General features: G+C 45.2%; 3 protein-coding genes across 4 annotated transcripts; 1 reads left to right on the top strand and 2 right to left on the bottom strand.

Moving 5' to 3' along the window:
* Positions 1-3: 3 nt before the first annotated feature.
* BDBG_05464 (UPF0135 protein yqfO) lies at positions 4-1298 on the bottom strand. The gene has a single exon (XM_031722168.1). The coding sequence runs from the start codon at positions 1187-1189 to the stop codon at positions 725-727; it is 465 nt and encodes a 154-aa protein (XP_031578987.1). The 5' UTR covers positions 1190-1298; the 3' UTR covers positions 4-724.
* A 93-nt stretch (positions 1299-1391) lies between these two features.
* Positions 1392-3782, top strand: BDBG_05463. Of its 2 annotated transcripts, XM_031722167.1 has the most exons (4): positions 1396-1644; positions 1712-2002; positions 2109-2567; positions 2678-3782. In XM_031722167.1, exons 1-3 carry the CDS (start codon positions 1522-1524, stop codon positions 2472-2474), a joined length of 780 nt encoding a protein of 259 aa, XP_031578986.1. In that variant the 5' UTR covers positions 1396-1521; the 3' UTR covers positions 2475-2567; positions 2678-3782. The 2 variants fall into 2 exon arrangements, with proteins under 2 accessions (XP_002623955.1, XP_031578986.1); XM_002623909.2 differs by having other exon boundaries at positions 1392-1644; positions 2109-3781.
* BDBG_05462 (SNF2 family helicase) lies at positions 2572-10800 on the bottom strand. Its single transcript, XM_031722166.1, has 8 exons — positions 9530-10800; positions 9334-9478; positions 8548-9282; positions 5144-8496; positions 4986-5086; positions 4272-4922; positions 3517-4214; positions 2572-3407 (listed from the first exon to the last, which is right to left on the bottom strand). Exons 1-8 carry the CDS (start codon positions 10005-10007, stop codon positions 3095-3097), a joined length of 6474 nt encoding a protein of 2157 aa, XP_031578985.1. The 5' UTR covers positions 10008-10800; the 3' UTR covers positions 2572-3094.
* Positions 10801-10881: the final 81 nt, after the last annotated feature.

The raw sequence follows: 10881 nt of genomic DNA, 5'->3' as shown, positions 1-10881 counted from the left end.
TTTTGGCTGATTAACAATTTATTCTTTTTTAGTTTTTTACTTCTTTATTTCTTTTTTGATGACGTCGGGATGCCGAGGCACAACAATAAAGTCACAGACGACTCTTACAAGAACCAACAGTGAGCGCTCTTATACATCTACGTGGTTATATAAAATAATTAGCTCGTATTACTCGTTGTGCAGTCAATGATTCAAGTACAATATCTATAGACGGCGTCAACACTAGGTATATATCACTTCTCAAGATAGCTGACTGGTCAACTTATGAGGGCATAAAAAATGTAAATGCACTTCGTGAAAAAGACCTGCTGTCACTATTACATGGTGTCCCTAAGTAAACACATAGCATTCGCTTCGGGCATATTATTGCTAGTACAGAAGAAGCGAACCAAAACGAACGAGGCTACAAGGGGGACGAACAGGATCTGAGCCGTAAACTGCTGTCGCAAAGGCCACTGTGCTCACTCGACCGAGATGAATAGATGTGAAACTCTACTGAAATATAAAAAGCTCGGTCGTTAATGGATGAATCTCCATCAACACTCTCTCGTTTGCATCGCCATCGAAATTAGCCGCAAAGGGGAATCATTCGTCTCAGACATCGAAGGATTCGTAAACAACAGCCGCAGACGGTAGGGGATAGAATGTCAGGATAATGGCTCTTTTCACCGCTCGAAATGCCCATTGATCGACCAACATGCGATAAAACAGGATATTTAGCCCATTATTCTTCAATCGAAACATTCTCAAGCTTGTAAACTTCGTAACCGGGTTCTTCGTACGGATGAGCCTTGACCAGCGCCTTTACAGCTTCCTGCATCGTGGTTCGACCCATGCACAAGACCTCCACCCGCATTTCTTCAACAAACTCCAGAGCACCGACTTTACCGATGTTCGGATTTGCATCCCCTCCAGGGAGGAACTGGCCGGTGCCTGGGGACTGGAAGCAGACTCTGGTGTATTTCCCCTGCGGGTACTGGCCAGCGCCGGCGTCGAATACGGCGTCTTTGCAGGCCTCCACATGAGATAACGGGGCGAAGAAGACGAGCTTAAAGCGGTCTTGGTCCATGAGGGGCGAGGAAACGTAGGACCTGATTAGGGAAGATTGAACTGAGTGTGGGGGAGAAAGTAGCGAGCGACAGATTAGTGCTGAGATCCTGGTTGTGTGCCCGATAGAAGTGAAGAGCATTCCTTTCCTTCTACGCCCCCTCTTTCACTTCTCGCCTTGCCGATATAGTAGCAGAGAAATATAGGATTGTATCGTGGTTGTTATAAGTTTTGTTGTGATACCAAGCTTGTTTTTTCTATAACTAGTTAACTAAAATGTTCTGGGGATGACATAAGACAGCATTGCGCCGCTTCTTATTGGCCAGCGGAACTTCAAACATCATCTCCGTCCAGTTTGCTTTCGACTATCAAAGACCTGATTCCGACCTCCAGCTGCCAGCCATTGCCATTTCAGCCTTCAATTCTTAGGGTGCTGCTTGATACCAGGCCTTGTCGCCCCTAATTCTACCATCAATGACATCCAAATTGGTCCCCTTTTCTTTGCGGCAGGGCCGCTTCGCTCTCTCCCGCTTCCCAGTCCGGCAATGTCGCCCGTTCACTGTTGCGGCGCCACTCCGGAGCGAGATTTTCGCAGTCGTATGTCCACTAACCTATATATGTGGCTATTACAAGACTTATGCTAATATATAACTGGCTACACTAGCACCGAAACACTCCCGAAAACAACCCTAACATCCCCTTCAAATTCTCAGAAGAGAACCTCAAGCTTATCGATGAGATCCTCCTGAGGTATCCTCCACAATATAAGAAGGCAGCTGTCATGCCACTTCTAGACCTGGGTCAACGGCAGCATGGCTACACTAGCATCAGTGTTATGAACGAAGTAGCGCGCATGCTGGAGATGCCCCCAATGAGAGTGTACGAAGTTGCGACATTCTACACAATGTACAACCGGGAACCCGTGGGGAAATACCATGTAAAGGTTTGCACAACGGTACGTTTTAGCTGCCTAGCTAGCCATACAATTATTTACCGTATCCGAAGAGCTCCCCCTAAAATGACACCTTACTAACCTGGCATGATTTTTCTCCTTTCCTTAGACACCATGTCAACTAGGCGGTTGCGGCAGCGACAAAATCATGAAAGCCGTCACAGACCACCTCGGAGTCTCCAATGGCCAAACAACCCCAGACAAACTATACACCGTTCTTGAAGTCGAATGTTTGGGCGCCTGCGTGAACGCACCTGTGGTACAAATCAACGACGACTACTACGAGGACCTCACTCCAGAATCCGTAGTGAGTCTCCTAGATGCTTTTAAGGAATCGGAAACGAACAAATCCGTCAAGATTCCTCCACCCGGCCCGCTCAGTGAACGAAACACGTGTGAGAATAGCGCCGGTTTGACCAATTTGACGAATCCATCGTGGAGTCCGGAGCTGATGAGGACAGACGGGGAACTGTAAGAATTTAAATGTACACACAAATATAGAAATTTAATGGAAAAGGGATTTTCAAACAGACGAAGAATCGGAAATTTTATCTTCCGATTGATCTGCGTACGTTTCATTTAAAATTTCGCTGTATTTTCACTAGGATGTCTGTTCAATGCTTAACTTCTGGGTGCATTTGCTAACGTTTCAATTTTCCTTTCCTTTCCATCCTAAAGTATGTCTTAATTCCGCAGAACTCAATGTGGAATAACCAGATGCCTTTGAGGTCGGATATTTATTATCCCTGCAATCGTCATAACCACGAACTGATTTGCGTACTAAAGAACTACCATATTAGTTATTAATTCCTAGCTCGCCGGGCGGTACTGTTTCACGTACATGTACATATTTTAAATACGCGCTCATTTTTATCCATAACTCCAACCTATCCTTCACTAACGAACAACTATAAGAACAAGATACGAAACCTCACAAAAGACACACATGAAACACTGCAAAAAGGCAATAGCGACGGGCTGTTTCAGAAAATAACTGTTCCTTCGCCTCATCGCAAACTAAGAAAAATCGCATTTGAAAAAGAGTACTCCACCACCCAACCTTGGAAAGAATAAAGCTACGCACAACCCCCAAAATCAGATATCAGCAGCATTGCTACCATCCAATGAGCTGCCTCTCCATCCAAGCTCATCCGTAGGCAATAAAACTTCGCTACCTGACACAGAGAGAAACCCCCTATCTCTTTTCACCAAACGCTCCTGCCGACGCTGTTCAAAAATGTTTACCTCAATCGTCTTTAGAGCTAGGAAGTGATATATGTGCACATGCTTTTGTTGACCGTAGCGTCGAGACCGTCCAATCGCCTGTGCCATTCCCGAATTGTAATCGTACTGTGACTTAGCGAATAAAGGGTGAAAGAAGATGACGTGGTTTGCGTTTTGAAGGTTCCTGTGACATTTGTTAGGATTTAAAACACTGAGAAATGATATGAATTCAACATATGTCCTGTTTAAAGGAGTGGTAATGGAGACAGGGCGTTAATATCTGACAAACTTACAATCCGGATGCCGAAACATCTCCCAGATGCAAGATGAGAACCTTGCTCTTCACTTTTTCAGTGCCAGTCTGGAATTGTGCTATCTTAGAAGAGGCCATGCGATCAGTGGCGGGGATCATTAGATGAGGAATGTTTGCTTGCTGCAGCGCAGCAGAAGCGGATTCCATGAGATCTGAAAACTGTATGAAAAGTAACACCTGTTCGTCTTCTGCGATACGGTCGGTATCTTGTATAAGTCGAATCAACTCTAACAATTTTGTTCCGCGGTACCCTTGCCATTTTTCGTCACTGGCATTGTTGTCGGTGTCATTGTCAATGTCTTTGTTGCTGATGGAAATGTCAGAATACTTGATCATCCGGAAACTTTGTGCTCCGCCGCTGCACGCTGGAAGGCGACAAGATTCCTCAACTTTCGCAATCTCAATACACGATTCGCAGCAGGCATGCCCACATTCACCCAATATAGTGAGTGAATTTGGGCATGCGAGTCGTCTGAAACATGAGGAGCAAGCAAACACATCCTCGAGCTGTCGTTCCTGCAATGACCGCACGACAACGAAAAGCCTCGCAGCCCTTACACGAACCAGGGCTTCTTCAAGCAGTCTGCGCAAGCTATCAGTGCAAGCGTTCAGGTCGCTGATAAATTCGGATTGCGTCGTTGGATATTCAAGGCGAATGTCAGACGGCTTTTGTTTTTTCTACGCATTATATCAGCACGAAACGTATCTCAGTTTATCAACATTGGTGTTGTATACCTCCTGAGTTGTTAAATAGTAGCACTGCCCATCTTTAGGGGTATATGCTGTGCGCGCGGCAGTAATTGCATTGCGGAAACACGAGGTAACCCCCAGGTCACCAGCCCCATTTCTCTCTAAATGTTTTATTAGCGTATCGAAATGTGTTGTCGTTTCAATTTTAGATTGTAACCAAAACGCATGCCTGAGCTTTTCAATTATATCTAGTGCAAGAGCATAGAACTGTGTATCCCTTGCGAATAGGGCGTTTTCCTCGCCCGAGCAAACAGATGTGGCATCTGTTTCACATGTCACTGAATCCCTTCCGTCGTCACTTTCAAAAATGCTGCTTGCGCTTGACGGAGTGCTACCATCGTCCGTTTTGACGCTCTCTGTTTTATCAATCAATCGTTTACCCATTATCTTTTCAAGGGGTACAAAGTAAGAGGAACATTTTATCAGAGCTTCTTCAGGTCCACTGCTATTTCCAAGTATAGCGTCATTGCGGGACATTGCAGAAGAGTCATATAGACCTCTTCCGTTTCTACGAAGCTTTAGATTCTGCGACATTAACTGCATGAACAGCTCAAGGTAGGCCGCTCGTTCTCGGGGAGCCAAAATAACGGGACAGATATGTTCTGTCCAGGGTATTTCATCGATACCAGGGATATTCTAGGGAAGTCAGAAGCCATTTTTAGCGGCAACTTTGCAATATAATGCCACAGGGGCAATTACCTTCCGCATAAATTGATCAAGAAACCCCTGGGCTACATTATGTCGTCTTCGATGCCACGCTGCACTATGCCGGGTAACAAAAGGTTGAAATTGCTCAGCATCTGTTCAGTTAGCACATGCCTGAAGCAGTCACAATGTCAAGTGCTTTGAGAAAATACCTGTCTGATCCCGTTGAATGGTTCTCAGTCTTTCATTTTCCGTTTCCCGGCCTTCTTCGTCATCTACTCCTAGAGTGATTCCGAGAAAGGGAGAGAATGACTTTACGTCGGCAAAGTCGTTAAGGGGCGGTGTTCCAGATAGGATCCATTTGCTGCGAGCAGGAATTGCAAGCACTGATGAGTAGTTTCGATCCTTCGAGTACGTAAACTCATCAATCACAATACGGCTGTATTCAAACATGTGAATCAATGGAGAACGCATTCTCTTCCAATCGCCGTCGCACTTCAAAAGCTGAAAAACGTTGTCGGACTGGCTAGAGAGCTCTTCAGTTGCTAAATTTGATTTTCCTTTCGGCTTCTTTGCTCGGGGACCCTTGGCGGTACATTCATCTTCCTTATAGTCCTCCATTATTTTCCTCTTTGCCTTCCGCAGTTTCGCTGGGGTATTGTTGAGTCTCGGCTCTGAGTGGCTATCTAATTTATCAGCGGTCACGTCATCGCCATCAATCTTTCGCATTTGTTCCTGGAGTTTCAATAGATGATCTTGGAACTTTTGACCCTTTAACCGCCTCGAGGGTTGGAATTTTGAGTATATTCCACTGTTCTTAAGATTAGTTCGCTTCCGGACCATGTTCTGGAGTACCACTTCAGGCCCTTCCGTCACCAGAAGATCAACATGATCCCTAACAGCATCCATCGTGTCATTCAGCCATTCATCAAAGATCCTCCCATCCCCCTTGGGTACGGCAGACGAGGCCGCAAAAAGCTCCATCCTATCATAGTAGCTCGCTCCACGAACCACGGAAGTTGACAGTAACACAATATCAGCCATTCCAAATCGGCGAATAGTTAGTGATCGAAGCGAAGCAATCGATTTGATTTCCAAAACATTATACTTCTTGCCCAAAAATTTGGTAATTTCACGAGACCATTGGTCCATCAAATGCTGGGGTGCGACAATCAAAGTAGCTTTGATGGGAATCGCCCGTTTCACAGAGCTAGGCACATTTTTTGAATTTTTGGTGAATTGAGAGTCGATTAAACCAAGAGTTATCGCAGTTTTTCCATATCCAACATCATCACCCAAAATACCCCCACGCACAAGGTGTTTAACCGTAGCTTTTGCTTCAGCTCTCCAATTTACAGCTGGCAGCATAGCTTCCACGACTTCCTCCTCTTGAAAAGGTTGAGCAATATCCTCCTGTTCCCTCATCCAGGTAAGTGATCGCAGTTGTTCCGGGCGGAGATTAAAGAACTTGAATCCGGGAGGTTGTGTTGATTCAGTGTCGGCTTTGTTGTTTTTCTCCTTCAACGTGGGTAATCGTTGGCGAAGAAAACCGACGTTATCAATGCAGAGCCGCCATTGTAGAGACACTTCATCCCATTTGGCAAGCTTCCCCCTTGCTTGATGGGCAAGAGTTATCACATTCAAACATAATTTGACCTGTAGAACAGAATCATGGCCAAGCCTAGTAAACCCAAGAAATGCTGCAGGTCGCTTCTTTATACTTTGCTCGTAAACGGCAGCATCCTTTGGGTCTTCGTAGGCATAGATGCGGTCTTTATCGTCCAAGGCCCATACTAGTCGAGGTTTTCGAGGCGCGCAAATACCACACACTTTGCTGTATTCTTCACCACCCAAACATATACTATTCCATTCGCTAAATTGGTCCACTGAGCTAGCTCGCTGTAACAACCATGCAAGATTCCTGAGAGCTGTTGGCGATTCCATTAGATTTGAGACCCTCCATGTGCCAGGCTCCCAAGCCAATTCTGCACCGCTTGCAGGAATTGACGATATCAGCATGGGAATGTAAAATCCAAGACACTTGGATCCAATATTTCTAACAATTGCCTGAGGAGTTGGCGTCTGGTAGATAGGAGGCGGTGAAGAGTAAACACCAAGAGATATCGCGTCATCTGACGCAGTCTTTTTGAACCAGCAATGAGCGGACTTGGGTTCCTTAGAAATCGTACGTGGATCCCAATTTGGGTGCACCTCAGCTATTGTGATACGCGGCTCGCCGATATCCAGGCGACTGTGGTCAAGTGCAAAAACCCAAGAATCAAATTCTGTAGGGCCAATTTCTGTTGGGTCCAGGAAAAAGTAAACAGGCGGTTCACAGCCAGATACCATCTTCTTATGCAAGCTTCCACTTGCAGCACCGCAATCCTGCAGAAGCTCGTAGTCTCCGCGAATATCGAACTCCAAATTTTCAACCGCAGCATCAGTTGAAGATATATTAATCTGGCTCCATACCTTAGCACCAGCAAAATGCGAGTGCTTTAAACCAGCTCTCGAGCCGGTAGAAGGAAGAAGATCTCCGCTCCCAGCAATAGCAATGTCAAAATATGAACTAATTGGGGACTTGATATGCCAAATTCCTTTCAAAATATTCTCGCCAGATGGAGTCATGAAAGCGATGGGACATCGTAAAATTTGTCGAAGTGGAGAGTTGCTTGGTTCATCTTTTGGGGGGGCAAGGTAAAAGAACCATTGCAACGTTCCGGGCGAGCAGACAAATTTTAATACAGATAGGGAGCCTTTATATGTTATCGTCCAGGATCTTTGGCGAGTCACACCCTGAAATCGCAGTTCATCCCCTAATGCTAGAAGCAGTACCCTGGAAAAGTCCTCCCATGCCTTCATGATATCAACTGGCATATTATTTTCCATTAGTGCTCGGTACAGAGCAAGGGAGAGCCCGTTAATTTGGAGTCTCATTGGAAGCCTTTTCTTAAGCTGGGTTTCGAAATCGATAGGGCAACGCCGCGCGTTTAACTCGTCCCTAGGAACTGGGGAGTATACATGCAAAGGATTGCGGCCACACGATCTACATGCAGTAAGCCCGCATTTCAGGCACGTCACCATGTCCGTTCTTTTCATTAATAATTGACCTTCGCAGATACACATCCTCAAACTTCGCTTTCCAACTTCGAGAATTTCATGTGTAGAGAGCGCGATTTCGTCGCCCAATTGAATAGGGGCCACCTCTATGGTTAGATTGCCATCCATATGTGTTGTACAGCATTTTTCCTTTTTGGAGTTACTTTGGAAAGTTGTGCCAGAGGGGAGAGCTTGGTGTCCGATAATCAAAGCACTCATAATCGCTGCCCCCACCACAGTTGAACTCATCGCGTTACCTGCAAGATCGTTGAGATCCCTTTGACTGTCATTACTTAGTAATAACCTATCGATAGGAATTCCCTGCAAAGCCAACGCCTCAATACCTAAAAGAGGACCACCCCGTGATGTGACAAAGTGCTGACCCCGGGGAGTCAAACAACCAGATATACCGGATGCGCGTTGGTCCAGCTCCCTATCGAGTCCCTGAGAAAGGTCGATAATCCGACTATCGGCATGTTAGAATATATATGAACGTGGAAAATACAAAACCACTTACGATTTGAAGTTGATATCAAAACCTCTGACGATGCTCCGCAAATAGTTGACATCAAGGGTATCCCAAACACGTTCTGTCTGCGCCCTGCTCCATGCGTGCCAATAAAAGTCAGGCATTTGACAGGTGCCGTTATCCTGCCAACGAGTAAGAGGCCTTTTATCCCCGAGGCCTTCCCTCATTCTATACCGAAGGTGACGCGCCTTATATCGAGTCCAGTCAACAGCTTGGCGGTCTTTAATTGGGTTGGTGGATATATCATTGATAGCATCCTGCAAACGAGGGTCCTCGTTTTTGAGTAAAAATTGGGCAACAGGCGAACTTGCTGGGCGCTCAAAGTTTTTCATCATCTTCGCAAATGTAGATGATTTGGGGTCTGCAGGAAGTGGGGTCTCTAGTCTGGTTTGGTCGATACAAAGCATATAACCTCTCTCACGCGTTTGTGGCAGGTAATAGTTCTTGGTGTCTACTTTAATGTGATACGCGTGGTAATCCATTTCTTTGAAAGCATTCTTTATATGACCCCACGGAGCGCCGCAGACGTTCTCCAAGATCACCAAAGGTGGCCTGCAACGCTGAGTGTATCGCAAGACGCCGTAGAATGTATGGCCTGATTCTCCCATTTCGTCAAGAGTCTTACGATGGAGATTCATATTCGAAAAATCCACGCAGGAGAAGCCAACAACAAGTAGATCCAAATTTGAAGGCACTTTCCGGAGGGAACCAAATGCTGTAGTTCTGCGGATCACGTTAGTATACTACTTTCTTTTCGGGAGGATAATAGCTTACGCTTCATCAGCAATTAGCTCATTGACGTCTCGGAAAATTATATCAGGGGAGAAATTCCTCTGGATGTAAGACTGCTTGAAAGGATCTATCTCCGCACTGAATAAATGGTGCATGCTGAACGTCTTTCCAAAAATCTTTTTGAAACCTATAATTGCATATTAACAAGAGTAAATAAAGGAATATACGGGTCACATACTAGCTATCGCCATCTCCAAAGCAAGAAGGGGCGCTTCAGTGCCAGAACACATGGTCGCGACGCGTAAATCTCGTGAACCAATGTGGTCGAGAAAGTCACTAAACCCATTCTTTTCAGCATTGATTGAGATATCATCAAAAATATCCTCAATTTTGCTAATTGGGGGGAGGTTGAAGTTCAATCCAGGCTTGGGTCTCTTGCCAGGGGCTGAAGAGTATTTGCCTCGCAGGATTTCTGGAGGGAGATTTATCAGACTTTTCAAATCGTCTTCCCCGGATATATTGGCGTCGTCGTTACCAGCATCTTCTGACATGGAAGTGTCAGTCCCCAAGTCGGTATTGGGAGAAGTACAAGTATCAGTATCGACATTGGAGTCAACGGAGCGTCCTTCAACACTTGAATCAGTTAGATCCTCGTCCATGATAAATGCCTGGGCTGTCTCGAGGAGATATAACAGCGCCTCCTCCTGTTTCGCCATTCTGAGGCAGAAGCCTAGGTAGTGGCCTTATCCAGAAAGTAATTAGAAAAGTATTCCGTCCTAGGGCATGGCCATTCCGATTTTTCTAGGCCAAGGAGGAACCAGCACGAGAATGCGTAAATTTCTCCAATATTCTAGTGAATTATGAAGGGAAGATGTTTAAGCAACATAGAACAAGAGAATGAAAGCCAGTGAGTTCATATGACAGGTTTGTTTGCCGCCTATTCATGGGAAAAAGAAAAATATGTTTGTTGTTGACAGGTCAGGGGTTGAACAAGCAACAAGGGCAGTTTCAACGCACTGAACAATGTTGCATTCCTTATATCCAGGGCTTCATTTAAAGCCATTATTCAAGAATATTCCACAGGCTTCTTGCGAAATTAATCTACAAAATTTGAATATCGCTAAATTGCTGGCTTGGTGAGGCTGGGTAGACTGCTTGATAGGCCGGCCCCAGCGCAAATTGATATCCATTATATAGAAATACAACCGCAATGCAACCGCAATGCATTTTTGGGACAATGATGTTCTAGTGAACAGCAGTGTTAAGAAAAATTAAACTGCTTGAATGAGGTAAACCCGTGAAACGGGTAAACATGTCTCAACCAGGAGGCTGGATATTCATCTCTCTCCCAACTACCCAATTGGAAGGCGAATAAGCCATGGCCTCAAAAATAAAGGCATTTATACCTGAGAAATTGCAGACAAAGATTATGAAAATTAGTCCCTAAAGACTAACAGATGGTATATCCAAGAAGGAAATTCCGACATATCTAATATCTCGAGATAAGGTCAAGGCAATCGATCATGGATCTATAATTGAATGCTGATGGCAGGAAAACAGTATATAGAGGCAACCAGCCGGTCTCTTTTT

Source organism: Blastomyces gilchristii, assembly GCF_000003855.2.
Source record: "Blastomyces gilchristii SLH14081 genomic scaffold supercont1.11, whole genome shotgun sequence".
In the NCBI taxonomy this organism is placed as follows: domain Eukaryota; kingdom Fungi; phylum Ascomycota; class Eurotiomycetes; order Onygenales; family Ajellomycetaceae; genus Blastomyces; species Blastomyces gilchristii.
The sequence above is the reverse complement of the archived record's forward strand: the minus strand, read 5'-3'. Positions and strand labels throughout refer to the sequence as shown.